The sequence below is a fragment of the Falco naumanni genome, chromosome 7 (genome assembly GCF_017639655.2).
Source record: "Falco naumanni isolate bFalNau1 chromosome 7, bFalNau1.pat, whole genome shotgun sequence".
NCBI lineage: Eukaryota > Metazoa > Chordata > Aves > Falconiformes > Falconidae > Falco > Falco naumanni.
Genome location: NC_054060.1, coordinates 25,382,868 through 25,402,385, shown reverse-complemented (window position 1 = coordinate 25,402,385; position 19,518 = coordinate 25,382,868). Strand labels below are relative to the sequence as shown.

Here is a 19,518-nt window from a genome sequence, read left to right as displayed (position 1 = left end):
ATCTTGGTGACAAAATGTACCCAGAAATGTTTTTTGGGGAGACAGAAGGGAGACAAGGTGCCATTAATACATTACATCTGAGCAAATAAAAAACCCTTTCATGTTTCCAAAATCTTCCTAAGACATTACAGATGAAAAATGTTTCAAGGGAGCAATGCTGAATTCAAATCCCCTTCACCACCACCCGCAAACTTCTGATCTTCCAGAGCACCTCAGGACTGCCCACTGTACAAACAAAACACATTAAATCTGATTGTGGAACTGTCCCAGTCCACATGTCCAAACATTTTAACAGTCTTTAGTTTACTGTAACAGCTTACCAGAATCTAGCAAGGTTGAACATTTTGTCTTCTTCAAACTGCATGTTCTTCTTAATGAAGGATTGAAGGCCACATTTTCTAATGACAAAGACACATTTCTTGATGATGTTAATATATCCCCACAGAGATTTAACTCTAGAAAATAGAATAAAATGCCCAAGCTACAAAGCAACATATAAGAAAAAAGGAAAAACCTAGTATTTCCAGTCCTAATTTGTCTCATGAAATTTTTCTAAACTACAGTCTTTCAATTATTTCCCATAAGCACTTTACTCTCCAATATCTGCATTATAAGACTGACAACAAATTAATTATAGTAATACCTCACGTCACACTAAACAGTCATGACTTTTGGTAATTATAAAATTGTAATTTCCATTTCAGCAGCATTTAACAGTATATCATTCATTTAAAACAAACACTAATCCTCACTTTCTGTTGTCATTTGCTCTGGTTCATTCAGTTTAATACTTCCCCAAGGGTTTTCTTCCTTTTTTTCGAAGTCTTTGACTTCCTGATGTTCTTTATGATTGTGTTCTTTTTCTTCTTTTTTCTTCCACCTCATCTTATCCTGGGCAGATTTTGACATGGTCACTTTTATCTGCAAAAAAATAATGCACCCATTATGATATGCAATGTAACATAATGCAGAAGTTACACAGTAACTTATTACCCCCTTCTTGATATTGTCTAAGGGAAGCATGGAAAATTACTATTTTTACCATTATTCTACACAGCAAAAGGAAATTATTCATATAAATATTAAACTCAAATCCTGAAAAGAGCTGAATGTAGGCTTTCTGCAGGGTAAGCAGTCCTACTGGCAAAAAGAAGCAACATTCCGGGTTTAAACATTTAAGAGAAATAATAATTTACTCTAAAACATCTGAATAGTTAAAGAATTAAGGTCTACGAGACCAATTCCTTGGCAGCGTTGAGTAGTTTCCTAGGATTTTAACTAACAAATGAACAGGCTGGGCTAACTCACATTTATTTGCACAGGGTTTTTTTTAAACGGTGGTCCTTAACAGCATGATCTGACCCTACTCTCTCATATATTTAAGACACAGTTCCTCACAGTTCCTCATGAAAACTTAGTAACATTTAAAACATTCTTCCATTTACTACTTTGAATTTGATCCCTCCAAGTATTCATCTCTTCAGTGGGAATCAGAAAATTACGACACTATTAATAATTAACTTAAAAGTTTTAGTATCTTAAAATGTTATTTTAAATGCTTTCAGAAAGACTTGTCATTTTCAATTCAAATTTTTTAAAATTTGTATCATACTTCATTCAGATAAATCTTGCTCCACATTATAACGGATGAAAATAGTATTTAACAAAGCAGCACCACTCCTCATTTTATGATCTCATATTACGGGACAGATATTCAGACAGTGTTTTTTAAAAAACTTAAGAATGGAGCTATACTAATATATGTCCATCAAAAAAACAAGACATGACCAAACCCAGAAAATTCCTCCTTCCACCTTTTATGTGCTGTGGGAGTCCAAGAAAAGGACATTTTCCAGCTCCAGTCCCTCCTGCAGCCCTTCTCCCGGAGACTTTCAAGTTAGGTGGGAAGATTCTGACACAGCAGTTTGCCATTATAAAATATCCAAAGAGGAACCAAAAGAAAAAGCAGGCTCTAGGCTATTATAATCAAAACTTTTTTTACCATAACATACAGGCTAAAAAATTGTTATCAAGCAGTATTCACACATATAAAAACGTAAAGTGAGACTATAAAAAAGTTTTGAAACTTTTACCTTTTTTTCATTTTCAACATAGAAATGAGAAGCGCTGTGCTGCTGGATGCTTCTCCCACAGACCCCTGACGATGGCACAGCCTCCTCTCTGACAGCTTGGTCATCTCCATTCACTACACATGTTAGGGACGGGCTGTACGCTCGTGCAGAAGGAGGCGTTCCAAAAACACCTGAAAGGCATATCATGCTGTGCCCTCACCAAAATAACCATTTTATTCAGCAGAACATAGTAAAAACTGAAGAAAACTAAAAGTAATTCAAGAAGGAAAAAACATTGCTTTATACCACTAGCACCAGTTTCCACCCAAAAGTACTCTTCCTTTACTCTACCAGGTAGGATGGATGCACGTACATGCGTGCACACTGCGCTCAGCCACAACCTAACCTTCATAATTCATAAAACTGCCCCTCTTCTTTGTTGGAATGGAACTGCATATCCAGTAACGGCAAAACTTCCAAGTGTAATTCTTTTTATTCCAATTTAAACTGGAGATTGTTCACAATCTGAAATTATGTATGGAATCTATTTCCCCCCCTCCTAAAGGTGCAGTGTCCCTCATTTTAATAACATGATGGCATATAGGAGATAATTTTGGTTTTCTAATACCTTTATGAACAATCACAACTGCATCTTCAGACAGGACACTTGGTGAAATGAAATCTAGGTTGTTCATCTGTGGGAAACCAGGCGCTGACTCTGCAAGACCTTAAAGAAACAAAAAAAGTCACCCAAAGTAAATCATGCAGTTTACACTTAGGTAGCTGTTTTGTTCTGCTATGTCATCATACGCTGACATCTGAATTTATCACCTTTATGAATCAGTATATTTTCAAGTTACTGGAGTTAACAAGATTTACTAAATATTATTACCCTCAAAATCATGCAAAGATTATAGGAAACAAAATTTTTGCCAAAAGACCATAAAGAAAACCAATGTTTGTAAGAGGATTTTTAAATCAACTGATTCCACTGGAAAAAAACAACCAGATGTTTCAAACTCACTTAGTGGAAGTATAGCACTGTTTCGTATATAATTCAGCACAATTTAATCAAACAAGAATTTGCTAAAATATTTTTTACCCCAAACAGCACATAATGCTGTTTCCTGTATAAAGCAGTGCCTCAATTTCTTCACCAAAGTGGACGACATGTATTTTGCACTTCTGTATTGGCTAAACTAGTTGCAAATAAAAATGCTAGTTTGCGGTAAAACAAGGAGACCATTTGCTTTTGCTATTTAACCTGAATAAACTGAAATTTCTGAACAGAAAAGATGATGCCGCAAAGCCTGATCACCTACTAGAAAGTCCATAAATGAAGTCAAGTGGACCAGTGAACCGTCCTTGCTGCGAAACACCCCAGTAAGCTGACAGCTTCTGTCTGCAATGACGACTGCTGTACAATGCCCTCTGCCAGGCAAACTGCAGCATCCCAACATGTCATTTGGGGCTCTTGACAGCTCTTTTGTGCTTTCTGCCCTCATCTCAGTTTTCAGTTTGTCAAAAATAATCACAGGTAAGAGTATGACAGATGCCTCTTTACTTTACAAATGACCCGGTTCCACAGTTTTACTTTTGGAGCTGTCCTTTTTATACATTATGAGAAGAAAGATCAAGTTAAAAGGTTTTTTCTCAAAGTGTTGCTTTGTCCTTCCACAAACCCAGTCATTGGCTGCTGAATGTTCCAAGTTTTAACATTTGAGAACTGTTGAAATTGGTCTTTTGGGAGTTTCTTGAACATAATCTTGAGGACTCACGAGCAATTAATTCTCCCTTAGACCATAACTGAATGAGCATCAAATACTGGTCCTCTTTGGAACCTACCCCAGATCAGGACCTTCTATCCTAACCTCAGTTTCTAGCCCAAAAAAAGCAGAAACTTTCATTTCACAGGCATCGCAGGATATGCAGGTGTTAAAAACAAAAACCAGAAGGATTTACAAATCTGATTATAAAGTTTACTTCCATTGCTCAACTTTAGAAGTTTCACATGAAATAGCACTCCACCAGATTGATAAAACCTTGAGAACAGACAAAACTCTCCAAGAGATGGAGAAAACAAAAAATCTTATTGGCATAAAGTTCACATTCGTTATTCAATATCTATTTAATTTTCTATTTGTCACTAAAACATAATGACTTGAGATCTATTTTTGCCAGCTCTGAGGGAAATCTGAACAGGAGACAGTGAAGCCACAAGCTCCTTAAGCTGACTTCTACATTTCACTTTTGATGTAAAAAAAAAAAAAAAAAAAAAAAGTTGCTGCTCTGTTCTAACAAGCTTATAGTTGCAAAACACATCTGTATTGCACACACAACAATTCTGATGTAGGGAACAGCAGCTCCTAGGACACATTAAAATGACACAGTTAAAACTGAGTAAAATATAATGGTTGAAGTTCCTTAATTTTCCCAATGAACAACAGAGTAATTTAAACACAAACTTTTAAAGCTGTTCATTCATTCAGGCTGAGATAATGAACAATTTGGTCCTTTTGTCATGCCAGGTACTGTCGCTTGACTTTTAATTGTAATTTAATTGGCAGTGTAACTTCAGTTAATGTCAGGAAAAAACCCTACTTGTATAGCATAAGTATAAAGACTAGAAAAGAGGAAACCATGCTAAAAACTTTGAAATGTATTTTCTATATAACCTATTTTACAGAAGGCTATACATAGCCTCAGCTTTTGCCATAAATGAGAGCTCAGATGAACTGCAATGTAACAAACTCACAAACCTTTTGAAAACATAAAGTTTCTTTGTTGTTCCATATTTTGACTTTGAAAAATAGCATGTGACACTTCTTGCTTCTTGTCCTCATAATCTCCACATCCGTTGCCACAGTTCAAATGTTGGCCAACTACGCTAACCTTAGAAGTCCCCTTATCATCAAATGCTAGCCATACAAAAGGAAAAAATCAAATATTAAAAGAAAATCAGTAATAGTTTTTCCTGTGTACTACAGGATTCTCCAATAGTTACTTTTTCAGAGACCCTCATACTAGGTTTATGCCTACAGTATGAGCATTTTTGCCTCTGAGTGTTTCAACAAAACTGCTCAAGCTTTATTCATTTTTCACATGCAAAGCGTGTCATCAACAGATATTCCCAGTTTGAAAGTCTAACTCAAAGTTTGAAAAATTATTTTTTAGTTTAAAATCTTTCAAATATGAACAACTGAATACTAAGTAATTCAGCATTAAAAGCCAAATTAAGTCATATGTCAACTAAGTGAAAATAGTAAAATACTAGTTAAAACACATGAAATTTTTCGATTTACATAGCCTAGAAGTCATAAAACACATTTTTACATTACAGTTACAGACAACAGAAATGGAGCATTTTTATGTCTGCAATGCATTGTGCAATGCCATTCTCAATACATTTTAGTTTTGGTTTAAAAAAAAAACAAAACAACAAACCCCAACTCTAATTACTTCAAGAATCCTTAAAAGCATCATTTCTGCTTTTTCAAATACCCCTAAAATGCAAATACCTAAGACGACAAAAGTCCTTTTATATATGTGTTTTTACTACATGTTCCACAAATCCCACTGAACTAGCCTCCCATTTAATTGAAGAGATTGACAGGCACGACCCGGGTGACCCAACTCTGGTAATGCTGACCACTGGTGCTGTGAGGGCTGCTGGGGTGGCCCTGCTTCCCACAGCCGCAGGCGTGACGGTGCTGCTGCCTTTCCTACACCCGCCTGCCCGTCTGCCTCGAAGCTCTGCGCTGGCGGCTGTCACTGTCAACCCCCCCCCACATCCACATGAGGTCCAGAGCTGTACTGAAATCCTTACAAAGGTTTCTTGTCTTCTCTTCTTCAGCTGAGAGCTTGGATCAGAGCTGACTCTTTTGCTCTGCTAGGGGACAAAAACTGAAGGGCATGTTTTGCTGTGGGATGCTTGAGAAGGTGCGGCTCTTCCAGCAAGGAACACTGCAGACTGGCGTGAGATGCTCTGGAAAATTACTACATGGCCAGATCCCCGAAGGTCCAACAATTCCTCAACCATGAGTTTCTGCATTGTCCCAACAGAGTCTAGTCATTATAGTGTTTCATATATCAACATTAAGACTTCACACTTTAGGACCGATCTTGCTGTATTTAGTATGACAGCACCCTCTGGCCTCTGAAACTGTCAGGATCCCGAGGAAAGATGGGCCACAGAGAGGTTTTCAAGGTGTCGACTATTAAAAGCTGCACAAACTTCCTCTTACAGAAAGAATTTGGGATGTAAGAAATGTCTGAGAGCTGCCATTATATTATAACAAAGCTAAGAGGAGCTGATAAAATTTATCTCAGAGAAACAGCTGAAGCGATCTGAGCAGAATTAGCAAGTTAATGATAGGTAAGGGACAAATAGATTTCCAGAACAAAAAGGAGCAGAAGTGTAAAACTCTTTAAAAAAAGAATAGAAAAAAAACGGAAGAAGGAGCCAGGGAATGACTGACCCACATGCTGGGCAATTCAGTTTCCAGGGCTCTATCAGGGTAAATTAATGCATTTGGAAGCATCCACCAGAAAACAGCATGATCAGAGAAATCTGGTCTCCTTTTATGACACAGCAACAGACTGTTGGCAGGATCTGGCAGGAAAGAAGCGAGAGATGCCATGTATCATCCCAGGCATTCATACACAGAGTAGTTACCAAAAGCTTCATTCTCCAAATGGAGGGATATATCAAGCAGGTTTCTGCCACAGTCTGTTCAGGATGCACTACTATCCAGCAGTTTGCCCAAACAGCCGGATAATAAGGCAGCACGCTGAATTCAAATAAAGGTTGGCAAATGGGAAGCATACACACGTGCTTGAGGACAGGATCTAAATTCAAGGAGCTCATGATAAAGTAGAACAACGATCCAAGAAGAACAAGACTCAGGAAGGACAGGACTGATTTTGCATGTTTTACAACAAAGCAACCCTTTCAACTCTAACTGTGCAACGGGTATTGCAGGGGTACTACATTGCAAGAAAGACATCTGTTGCAAACAGCCTAGATGACAGCAGTTAGAAAGTCCATAGAGTCTGACCTATGAAGGAAGGCTAGAAAAAACAGGAGTTAGTCTAAAGGACAGAAAACAAAAGAGGGGGGAAGAATTAAAAAAAAAAAAAAAAAAAAAAAAAAAAAGGGAGCTGCTTGGAAGAAGACGACATTCTGTCCCTTGAAATAAAAGTAAAATGCAGTGAGGTAAGTTACAGCAAGGGGGATTTATATTCAGTGCTAGGAAAAAACCTCATCTGGTAAGACCCATTAAATATCAAACTGATTTTTACAAGTTCTCCAAGTTCCAGTGTGAAAATTCAAAGATTTTTGAGATTTGAATTGTGTGATGGGTCGAGTCCAGCCAGCAGTAGGAGCAAATTACTTTTCTTTAGCAATTAGCTGCACAGGTCTTACACCAGCCTTATCGGTAGTAGGCTGTCAGCACTCCGCAGGAGGTCCAGTGCTGTGCATTCTGGTTGATCAGCTGGCTCAATAAGCAAAATAAATGCACTCCTCATTATTTAACACTGAAGGACAACTTCTCACAGAAGGTCTTTTCATATAAAGAATAGAAAATCATTAACCACAGTATGTATTACTATGTACATGCAGTATTTGCTTTTCTGGCTTATGCTGTTACTTGAAAAACCTTTTTGCTAATTTATCCTGAGAAAAGTAGCCTTAGCTGAAATGGGGATCAATAGCTTCAATTTCTCAAAAAAAAAGATCGTGAGTCTCAGTAGCAACTACTCGTTTGTGAATGTAATGGCTTTGCAAATTCAGGCCTGTAAGGTGCCCTTCAATCTTAACTAAGTTTTGTAAACTTTTTGGAAAAAATACTTAGCTGCTGAGGCTGCAATGGGGTGCAACAGAGCAGTCTTTGGGAAGAGAGGTCTGAAAACAACTTTGTGGACACAACTCCCTCAGTTCCTTTCGTCCACCCAGTTGAATCAAAATTGTTTAAGCATAAATAATCATAAACAATTGGTTTCTGCCCATTACAGAGATCTGCAGTTACCTGTACTTCACTGTAAGCATAAATAGAATAGCATCACTTAAATTCAATTTCCTACTAGGAAATTAACCGTTTGCAACATTGTGACCCTTCCTACTCTTACCCAGCTGGTGTCCAATGAATTTACACACATTTTATCCTGACATAGAAAGGCAGAACCCTGGAGCTCCTTCTCACCTGCAGCATCACAGTATAATCTTAATTTGACCAAACAGCATCTAGCAATTACCTTTTTTTAAATGCTGAAGGGATGTGAGCTCATTGAACAATAAGAACAGACACAGCAAGTGACTGTTCTGTTACATCAATGAAGCAAGGCAGATATTGAAAAGCACAGTGCAATACCTGTGCTGGAGTTATGTTCTGCCACATTTGGGTCTCTGTTTCTTGCTGAAGACAATCTTGCAGGCTGTGATTTGCTGCCAAGTAGTGGAAAGGTGTCTGACCTGTGAAAATAGAAAAGGATTTTTTATAGGTACAATTCTACACAGTAGTGAAAGCCCAGCTACATAACACTTTGTAGCAAAAACAACAGATTTCAGTTTCTCATCCCCGATGTACTTGGTGGACAAACATTTCCAGTATACTTCCACAAATGTTCACACTGAGTAGAAAAAGAAAATTCAGTAGAAATTATTTGATGTGCAGGTCCATTATGAAGAACACCATAAAGACAATCCTTAAAAGTAAACTTCCCACTAAGATGAAATTTAACATACATTGGAAAAGCGAAGAAAGTGTTTGCCCTAGGGATTGATGATGCTGGTTCCAATCCAGCAAAGAATGGCAAATGAGAGTGACCAAATACACCAACCTTTCACTTCCAGGAATGAGCTGTTTCCAGCTTAGTGTCTAGCAGACAAACATTCACCAGGAAAATGCTGTTATCTACAAGAAAATCTTTAAAATTACGCATTTGAATATTAAAGCTGATGGCACCCAGAGCCCTGCACGGTTACATACTGTGCCTAGCTACGTCATAGCCACAGCGAAACAGCAGCTGTTCCACTTTCTGCTGGGACCAAAATATGCACAGCTAGGGGATTTGCTTTTAAGACCCTGAGGACAGCACATGCTTCAGAAACTTCACTAATACCAGTATCAAGCTCCCATTTCTCATGGTAGTTTATCAGTAGATAAACCAATCCTTCTAAAAGTAAACAGACACAAAAAGCCTGTGTTCTTGTTGCCCAGCTACACACATTTTGTGAATAGACAATACCAATTTCCAATGCTCACAAAGCACCTGAACTAAACTCTCTGATATTTTATGAACGTTCCAAAGCTTTCAGTGTCTGCTGGGATATATTTTGTCACTTCTACAAATACAGTCTTACTGCTAGATGTCCCCTCTCTTCCTTGCTAGATCAGAATTCCTGCATCTGTGAATTCTGCAAAACATCAAGCCTGTGTGTCACTGAATAATGGAAACGGCATGTTGTATAGGATGTGTCCTTAGCCAAAACCTTGCCTGGAAGAACATAACACACAGAAGTTTATAGTCTTGACTTTTTAGGTATTCTAGCATTTGAATGTGTTGTTTTTACAACTGTGATTCAGCAGTAATGCATACAGGGAAGATATGTATGTATTCATTAGTTCTGAGACTGCATAACTGTGAAAACCTTCTGTTTCTGAATCACTCCAGTCTCCCTCTGTATGAAAAACCTTTGTTTTGCTTATTGTCTCTATTCCTTCCTATTCTGTTAATACAGCTGTATGCCAGTCATAATAAAGATGCATCGAGTACACACAAAAATAAAAGATCCATCTTTGGATCAGAGCTACAAGCAGCTTTCTCATGGGCTCTGACAGCAGAAAAGGAAATTCTGTACTGAAAAATTTGCAAAAATCCTCAAAAACCTTGTTATTTCATTAAAAAATAAAATATACTGCTCATCAACAACTAGAACGTTGCTGTTTAAAGTCACAGCAGCATGTGTTATCACACAACTTCCTTCTAGAACAGCTCTGTGAAGCAGCGTTTTAACTTGACAATAGTCTGTCAGTAATAAAATGGAAATAGTTCATGATCTGCAATAATAAGAAACATCTACAATGTCCTTTTATTGCAAAAAAACAACCCATTCCTTCTTCAATTTCCAAGCTATAATTGGCAAACCTTATCCTTCCTCTTAAAACATTTGCCTTCTTACTCATTTGTTTAGGCTATGGTTCACATAACTTCTATGGGAGGCTAAAGTCTTAATAAAATATTTACTACCACTGGCAGTACTTCACGGCACTGTGTTACTATGGCTGCACCAGGGAATTCTTTCAAATTAAAAGCAAGCACAATCTAGAATAATATAGTTAAGCAGCTGTTGTACAGGGCACTATATTTTTAGATAGGAAAATAATTCACATTTAAAAATCAAGCTATTAAGCAAAGCAATCCTATAGAAAAAATACAGTACAGATTTCATCCCCTTTGATATTTAACTAACAACAGCAGAGACTGTGTGTATGAATTGCAGGGCGGAGTTAACACACAAGTTTCACTCACGTTCTTCTTCTCTGGAGGACTATGGACCCAGGTGAAATGACAGACTCCTGGCTGTAAACTCCACTTTCGCTGCAGGAGCCTGCGCTGGGGGAAGAATCATGGGAGGGGGAGTCCGCAGAGAGATCAAGTTTAAGAGCAGAATCGGGACTTTCAAGTTCTGAAATGTTGCTGTTGCTGCTTAGCTTTGCCCTTTTCTTAGCTGCGCTGTTTCGTAGAGATCTAAGTGAATTCTGCATCTAAACAGGATTGAAAACAAAATGACAGGTTTTATTCACTGCACAGGTAAAAAGCTTTTTTAAGCAAAAGAAATTACGTTTCTGAGTGTTGAGTTCAATTCACAGGAGTTCAGTGCACATGTCCCTGTTGGGCAATGTGACTGACCACTTACGTAGGTTATGCAGTATGATAATGATGCTTTTCATTGTTTTACTTCACAAGAATAATTATCCTGCAAGTAAATGCAAATTCACAGCGATACTGTATCCTAGCTTCATTTTGCAAAAAGAATAGATTCCTACAAAAATACATGAGCTGCTCTCCTCTTTTTTATTAGATGAAAGGAAGCGTTTGATGGCTGCTAGTACACACATTGGGACCTTCAGGCTATTCACAACAGAACTGTGCCCAGCTGCTAAATTTGCAGAAGTGAATCCTGAAAACTGTGCCTAGCAAGCAGAGCGCCTACTCAAATAAGAAGGAAAATCTATAATGAATAAAGCTTCATGCTACTGCATATTCTCTCCTCTTTTTGCTAAGTATATTTGGTGTAGAAAACATTCTTCCTCTGTCCATTTACCACTACCACCTCAAGTTACTTTCGGTAGTTACTAGAGGATGGAAGATAAAGACAGTGAGGCAAAGCCATTAAGCCCTACTGCAACTGCTCTCAGATCCACAGGGAACAAAGGAATTTGAGATTCAAGCAGTCGCCATGAACTGTGACAGAAATAAGGACATGTTGCGTGGGATCATGTGGAGAAGATGACACAAAATCCATAGCTATGCTTCCCACATAATCAACATTGCAATGGTTTCAATTTGTACTGATGGGGATACTGCCGACACAGTTCCACCTTCCCTGGAAATTATCCAGCATGCCTCGGCAGTATTTTTCTGTGCCTCAGACTGGTGCAGCTATTTGGTATTTCTCAAAAATCAGAGAGACTCGAGCAACAGATTGAGCAACAGATTCCTTTGGGATGCGCTGGGCACAGTGGCCAAGGTTGGCATACGTCTAGGCTCCTGTATGCAGGGGGGTCTCACCAGACAACCCATGCAACTGAGAAACAGCTATGCAGGATGTGCAGCTACACTGGCTGCAGTACTTCATGGAACAGCACACGGAGATGCTAGAATAAAGTCTGCTGAACAAGTCAGGTGTCACAGAAGGTAAATATTTTTAAAGGTATTAAATATTTCAAATATTTTCTAAGCCACAGGTGGAGTGGCACACACAATGGCCAGAACACTGGCCATTGAATACACATAATTGGCTCAAATTATTACTAGTGGATTCCCACATCCAGGAGGGATGCCGACCTGCCAGGCCTCGTGTCAAATATGTCTGTGTCATACCAAACAGCTGCAGGTGACACCATACTAATCCAGCTTCACATCAGTTCTTCTCATTTTACTCCATGAAAAAATGACCGAATTCTGAGAGGGCTGTGACAAGTTGCGTGGATTATCAGTGACAGCCCGCTTCAGCAAAGTCAGGAGGCTGCGGAAGCTCCCAGGCTGAGTCAAACAAACCCTTCATCAAGGAAGTTATTTGCTATTTTGAGCCCTCTATTATAACTAAAGGCAGGATTATTACTTAAATCTGACATGAAATTTAAAATGAAGTCAAGGTAATGAGAACAGAAGCTGTAGAAAGGCTTACAGTTCTGCCTTGGTACTACAACAACTGAAAACATTTGGACTTGAGCTCTGAGAAAAACAAGGGAAATTAAGCTATCTGGAACAAACATGGGAAGAGTGCTTCAGCATCACTTTTCATTGCTTTACTTAGCTTTTGTCAGATGCTCAATGGTTTCTCATCAAAACTTGCTGTACTGATGACAGCGTCACAAAATTTAAGTCAGAAACATTATTTTCTGGCTCTTGTTCAGAAAAAAAAAAAAGCTTACAACAGATCAACTGTTAAAAGTGTGTTATGTCATATTTGAACCAACCTCTTCTTGGTCCACTTCCTCGCCATCAACATTTAGCTCTGAAAGATCAGTTGCAATCTTCCTATGCACTTCATTCAGCCATATGTCCTCACACTCTTCGTTCCTCCACTTCATCACGTTTAAGTCAATCTTGTCAGGCAGTGGGCTGGTGAGGCGGGGTATGGGGGGGACAGGTCTGGTCCCATTCAGGCCCCAGCGGGAGGCTGGGTGTCTCACCAGGGTGGGTTTCAGCTGCAGAGGAGAATGTTTCTCCTGCATATTGTCCCCTGAACAAGATACAAGCAGATCTCAGCCCTTTGGAGGGATGACAGAACACTGCATGCACCAGAATAAACTTCATGTCTCATTTCTGTATCACACCAGAAAACTCCTTTTGCAATGAGGTGAGTGTCAAACATAATTATGCATGCAATTTTATCTACTATTATAAATACATTTCAAGGACGTTTTGTTTGGCTGAGTATCAGCAAATGTAAATAAAACCAGTAAGAACATAAAACAGCTGTACTGAGTCAGATGAAAGGACTGTCCCCTAACAAGGTAAGAAACCAACACTTAAAGAGTATTCAGACTTCTAGGAAGTTCCTGGGTCAGAGACTTGACATAAGCTGATGCACCGTCCTGGTACATACATCGGCTTGCTTTATCAATAAGCTCTTGCTTTTGGCATCTTCAGCAGCCTGCAGCAGTCAGCTCTACAATGAGCATTAAAAAAGCACTTCCTTTTTTATAAAACCTGATATCACCAAACCCCTTTCTTAGCTCCTCCATGTATGTGTGTATACACGTATTCATGTGTACAAATATGCACACTCACAGATGAAAGTTTCTCACATGAACAAGAGTAGATAGTGAGTCCCTATCTAACTTCATTTTTATACCATTCCTCATGTGAGAAGCTTTCAACGTTCCTTCTCCAACATCAATTTTCCAAATGCACCAAACTCCTGTTCCTGAATATTTGTTTGCACACATTTTGCAATATTTAATTTTACAAAATCATTAGGAACATTACCAGACTTGCCTCTTTGCATAGTACTGTCTATTACCTCCTGACTCTACCTCTTCCACCACCCCGCATTCCAAGCTCAGTTGCCAATCTCTTCTACTTAGTGTCTCCTCCTTTTAAAAAAATATAAACTAGTGTTTCATCCATGTGTGTGCCAACATATACTACCTTTAAGAAGTAATTAATTCCTTAATTAAGAAAAAAAGACTAGTTGCTCTAACAACAATAAAGTTACTCCAAAGAAACAGAAAAAAAATTAAATACATATGGACAATGTACAGAAAATCAACAAGTGATGAACACACACCTAGAAGATAAAGTTACCTGCACTCCAGGGACAGGTGACTTCCAATGCATTAACTTAGAAATTTTCTACATATGCACAAGAATACCAGTCTCAATGAAGACAACATTTAAAACAGTTTTCTTTAAATCAGTGCAAAATCTTATGTGGGAACTGTTACTTTGCTTACAGAAGGTATGCCTCATGAGTGATTAGGAATCAATTTAGGCTAAACAGATTGCAAAGCTATTTTTAACCTAAAATAAGATTGTCTTTAGCAAGTATTTGAAAGCAAGATAAATTGTTTAAGCAACTGTAATTAAATAAACTTTAAACTATTTCAGGTTAACCAATGTGTACATGAGGTCTTCAAAGATGGGAAATCAGATGATAAACAGCAGTCTGTGCCATTAGCTGTCAGTGTGAATTGGGATGAAATCAGCACAGGTTCTGCTCATTAGAGATGTAGCTGTTTGTAACCAGGTTTTAAAGAGCTATTCTGAGCATGGGGAATTCAACACACACATTTCTAAATGAGAATAGAGGCAAAAAGGCAAAATACAATGAGTAGTATATTTTTTGCACATGTATTAATTAAAGTATTAAAAGTAACAGGTATTTCTGTATTGCCTTTCTCTAAAAATGCTAGATTTTGGAATTTGTTTTTATTTTATTTTAGTTTGAAGAAAAACTTTTCCCCAATACGTTACTGAGAAGAAAAGCGGAGCTGTAGCTTATCACGCTTTATGACAAAATACAAAGATTTCACTTTTTAAGAGCAGCATCCAGTGATGTGATTAGCCTAGTGAAGCTATAAACCACATTTCTAACCGAAACTGGGGCATTGCATAATTCCGCATTTACCTGCCACTGTAGGTTTTCTGACCGCTGCTTGAAGTCACTCAAAATGCAAACCTGAAATCAGTTTTCCTCATATTGACAGCATTCCTACCTGTATTGTCTCCTGACTTTTGTCTGAGACGCTGCTTCTGTGAACTAGGCTTAGGCAGTCCTTCAAAGCTTTTAAGAGGCCAGGAGTTTGAGAAGCTCATGCCATTATCTTGTGACTTCTTTGGAGAGTCAGCCAGAGAGGTGTGCTTTGGGCTGTTCCTGGGTGATGACAGAGGGTAAGACGGCAGAATGAAGGAGCCCTGGCTCACATTAGAACCTTGGAAGGACATCGTATGCTCTGCTTGATTGCAAAAACTTCTCTGGGTCTTGCTGGAAAGATTTAGGCTGCCACAACCTGAGCAAAGAAAAAGAGAACAGTATTTGTGGTAATTAGCCTCTGACAGCTCTTATAATAATAATTTACAAGGAAACAATATACCATTTAGACAGTCAAAAGCTGAAGATCAGCATTTTACCAAAGCAAACAGGCCAATCAGTTAACTTCATTTTATAAATTGCATTGTTCCTCAAAACAGCAATTTCCTTTTTCTGCATTTGATCCAATGAGTTTAAGCCTAAGCTATTTTGCAGTTATGTTTTGAAGAACTATATTTAAAAAAAGAATGATGCAAGTAGATTGAAAATTGTTCTGTTGCTTGCTCTCTGTATTCCAAGCCTGCATAGCATAAAATTTGCAGCCACTCTCAAAACTCAGTGATACAAAAGTACACATAAAACACAAATGTTATTACTTCTATTCCTTAAAAAAAAAAAAAAATCCAAAAATTATTTTCCCAGAAACCAGTAGGTCAAAAATAGAAAGATTAGATTTGGAACTAGACTGTTTTAATTATTCAGCATGGAACATGTTCCCCCACATGCACTCAAGCTTTTAACCGTGCAAGTGAAAAAAAGGACAAGTATTAACACAGTTCCTGACAGCCTCTGGAAGGATCATGGTACATTCAGCCACCTCAGCAATCTTGTTGAGAGAACAGCTCCACAAGTAATTCCACTGGCATAACTGGGAGAATGGGAAAGCAGAGCCAGAGAGCAAGAACAGGTGACAATGTGAGACAGGCTCAGAGATTATTATTCTGTTAATCATCTGTGTCACTCCAAAGAGAACCATTCAATTGTGCCTTTAGTTATAGTTTAAAAAATCCCTTTACAAATCAGGTTGCTCCAAGGTCTCTTATCTACTGCTCCTGCTGCTTTCCAAGGCTGCAGCATCCTGGCGTTCCCCAGATACCCTGGGGCAGCAAAACCAAGAGAACCAAGTCAGGTTTGGGTTGTGTTACTGGAGAGAGGCTCAAGGAAAAGTAATATCTGGCACAAAAACTCTTTGCAGAGAAATAAATTGGCAAGTGTGGGCAAAGTACCTGATGTCCTTCTGAAGGCCAAGGCTAAGAGAAAAGAACATTGATTTGTAGAGAGGCAAAAAAAAAAAAAAAGAGGAAATTTCTTCTTTCTTTCCGTAGGCATGAGAAAACCACAGGATATAAGAGCCCCTAAGTGTCTAGAAGTAGACAAAGTTCCTATATATTTTCCAAGAAGGCTGTCAGCTCTATCCTTTGTCCAACACATCTGGACCGCTCAAAGCAGCTCTGTCCACAGATTCGTATTGTTACCATCTATTAATCCAGACAGTGAGTTTATTCCTTCACTAAGTGTTTATCTGGCATTTACTATTATTATTATTACTGATGAACAGAAAAGTTTCTATTTGTTACAGGTCCTGATTTATCTCAGCCTCCAGCTCTAAGGGTAAGGTGCACTCCATCAAATCCCTAGCCTCACTTTTGAAGCTAGCAGCAAAAGCCACCTGACATGGCAGTGCCCCGGCTATCTGTCTACTAAAAGCTGTAGACAAACCACCACAAATTAAAGCACTGATGTGAGAATTAGGAACTTTACTTTGTACCAACACAGTGTCTCTGCAGCACACCGAGGACATTTCCATCTGGCTGTTGTGCTCAGAAGAAAGGAGCAGCCTGTACCTCCCCCTGCACTCACTCCTGCCAAGACACCTTGACCACCCTCCACACCTTAGAGGGGACCAAGAGAGGTATGTTAACCTCTGAACAGACCCAGCCCTTGCTGTTAAGCAGGCTGATCTGACCTATAATATTAACAGAAATCTTAAAAATAGTTTTTTCAAGAAAAATTCAGATTCTGTTCCAGCACCACTTTTTGTATAGCACACTGATGCCATCAGATACCAAAGGTGTGGGTTGCAAATTAGCAACCACAAATGAAAAGCACTACACAGGAGGGAGGCACAAATACATCTGAATAGGTACTGAACAACATATTAGTAATAGTTGCTATTTCTTAAAGGCAGCATATAAATAGACATTTCCAAAGCAACGTGCACTGACTTGCAATACAGTTAGAATCCATATACCTTTGTCTTGCTGACAGTTACTTAATCCTAAAAATTGTAAATCAGAGTCCACACTACCACTCTTCCCACATGTCTGCGTATATCCAAGCATTCCACACTTCTGTGAAATTTGTGGCTGATGAGAGCCCATAGCACCTTTCAAAAGAAAAAAACAAGTAATTAGATAAAAACTTACCATATGGCATTAAAATATATGTAATAATATTTAATATTGAATTAAGACTCTCTAACTTCCAGTGTAAAATATAAAAAAATCAAAGTATTTAATTTGAGTTTCTAAGCAACCTTATAATACCGTTCATACGCACAAAAAAGGACAAATGGCTGGCTGTTCTTCCAGGGCACTTTTGCAATGAGTTTCTTTAGAGTGATGTCACTCATAGCATAACAGTGAGTAAACCTGGCATGCCACACATGCCAGCGCTCCTCGGGAAAAGCAGAGAATAGAACCTTCTGCCAAGTGAAGAGAAGAAATCAGGCCTTGTCTTGCCCAGCCTTTTCACACGCCTTTTGCTATTAAAATACAAATCACTGAGTTTATGTTGCTAGTGTAAATTAAGTGGAGCATTATGCCTATAATCTTCTACAGACCTGGTTTTCAAAAAAGTGACATTTTTCATCCTTTAAAACAAACTTTAGAGCTCACTCTCCAGATAGCTTTCTACCCTAGCTGTTTATACACCGCAAAAAGAGAAAAACATGCCAATGTACAATATATATGTGCTGATCTGCTCTTCTGAACAGCCCACCATACATAAATACAATCTTCCCGACATGTTGCCCGGTTTATGGTTTGATACTTCATACCCTGCCACCACTATCAGCTGACTGCTGACACCATACCTTTTACAATAACAACTGCTATTTTAGCAAACAACGTACTCCTCCTCAAAAGTCAGTAAAATTCTGTGTCTCCTTTTAAGTTGCTACATTACCTGCAATTCACATGGTATTTTACAGTGTGAAAGAACTTTGGCTGAATTACTCTATTGCTGATCTACATGGTACTTTTCCCTAATTCTGCAGAAGCGGCAGAAAGCTCTGTATCTCAGGGATATCCCGAGCCCTTTTCTTCAATACATCTGTTCACGTAACCACACTGTATCTTTTGGGTCTTGCTGTCTGCAAAAAAGGCTGATCTATAAACTCTCTTGTGGCTATCTAAACTAGTGAAAATCTGTGTGTGTACAGCAGGAGTGGAAAACAGCAGTTCTGAGATGGTGTACACTTCACCAGGGGCAGGGATGGGACTGCTGCCACTTGCTTCAGCTGGAGGCATAGCCCTTTGCCTAGTACTCAATTCCTTGCAGTAAATGAAAATAAATAACAAAACAAATAATCAACAGATGATAAAACATGCTCATGAAGCTACAAATTCATTCTCAGGTTCTTCTAAATCTATTTTCTAAATGGGAGGTCAAACACATTTTTGTGTCAATACTTACCAGCACAAACAGAAGAATGCTCAGAGTTAAAATCTATACTATTCTGAAATAAATTCCTTGAAGCTCTTTTTCTACTAAAAAATAACTCATCACTGACTGGTTCTCCTTGAGAGGGCCTTAACTTTGGAGAATGAAGAAAATCATTAGATGTAGAGAACTGTAGGAGAAAGGAAAATAAAGAAACAATCATGTGTGTGAAATGAACGCACAACCCTTTTCTGTAAGAACAGCAGAATTACCCGCTTAAATGTCATCTAGACCTCATCACCACGCAGACCTGTCTCTCTTTATAACAAAGCTACACAAAACACTGTCAATATATTTAAGAAGACAGAATTGACAGAAAATTTTTCTTCCCTATCACTCAGACAACGGAAAGGAAGAGCGTGTGTACATTGAGCCGTATCCACAGAAGTAAATGGGTTTCATCATGCATGTATCCACAGATAAAGCTTAATGAACAAAGAGAGCAAAAAGCAGAAAAGGTTATTTTAAAAAAAAAAAAAAAAAAGCAGACCCCAAGATTGGTGACAGCAGACCAGAGTAGAAGCTCCCAGTTCCGGCTGTCCCCAGCCTCCCCCGTGTATTTATTCCTGTGCACTGCAGTGGTGTGGGACGTGAACTGCAAAAGGCACCAAAATTAGCACCCATGGACAGAAGCCATCCAGCCGTGTATTCCACAGTGCCCTGGGGTGACTTGCTGCT

General features: G+C 38.6%; 1 protein-coding gene across 4 annotated transcripts in view; it reads right to left on the bottom strand.

The window, feature by feature from the left end:
• TOGARAM1 (TOG array regulator of axonemal microtubules 1) overlaps positions 1-19,518 on the bottom strand; it is a 45,074-nt gene that overhangs the window by 13,334 nt on the left and 12,222 nt on the right. For 2 of the 4 annotated variants that reach the window (XM_040600532.1, XM_040600536.1), the window contains exons 2-12: positions 18,814-18,970; positions 17,369-17,503; positions 15,023-15,316; positions 12,779-13,044; positions 10,605-10,840; positions 8,444-8,544; positions 4,832-4,990; positions 2,701-2,799; positions 2,094-2,263; positions 753-921; positions 321-455 (exon numbers count right to left, since the gene is read on the bottom strand). In XM_040600532.1, the coding sequence (XP_040456466.1) occupies positions 321-455; positions 753-921; positions 2,094-2,263; positions 2,701-2,799; positions 4,832-4,990; positions 8,444-8,544; positions 10,605-10,840; positions 12,779-13,044; positions 15,023-15,316; positions 17,369-17,503; positions 18,814-18,970 (1,921 nt within the window). The remainder of the gene's footprint in view (positions 1-320; positions 456-752; positions 922-2,093; positions 2,264-2,700; positions 2,800-4,831; positions 4,991-8,443; positions 8,545-10,604; positions 10,841-12,778; positions 13,045-15,022; positions 15,317-17,368; positions 17,504-18,813; positions 18,971-19,518) is intronic. The other 2 variants (XM_040600534.1, XM_040600535.1) reach the window with 2 other exon arrangements.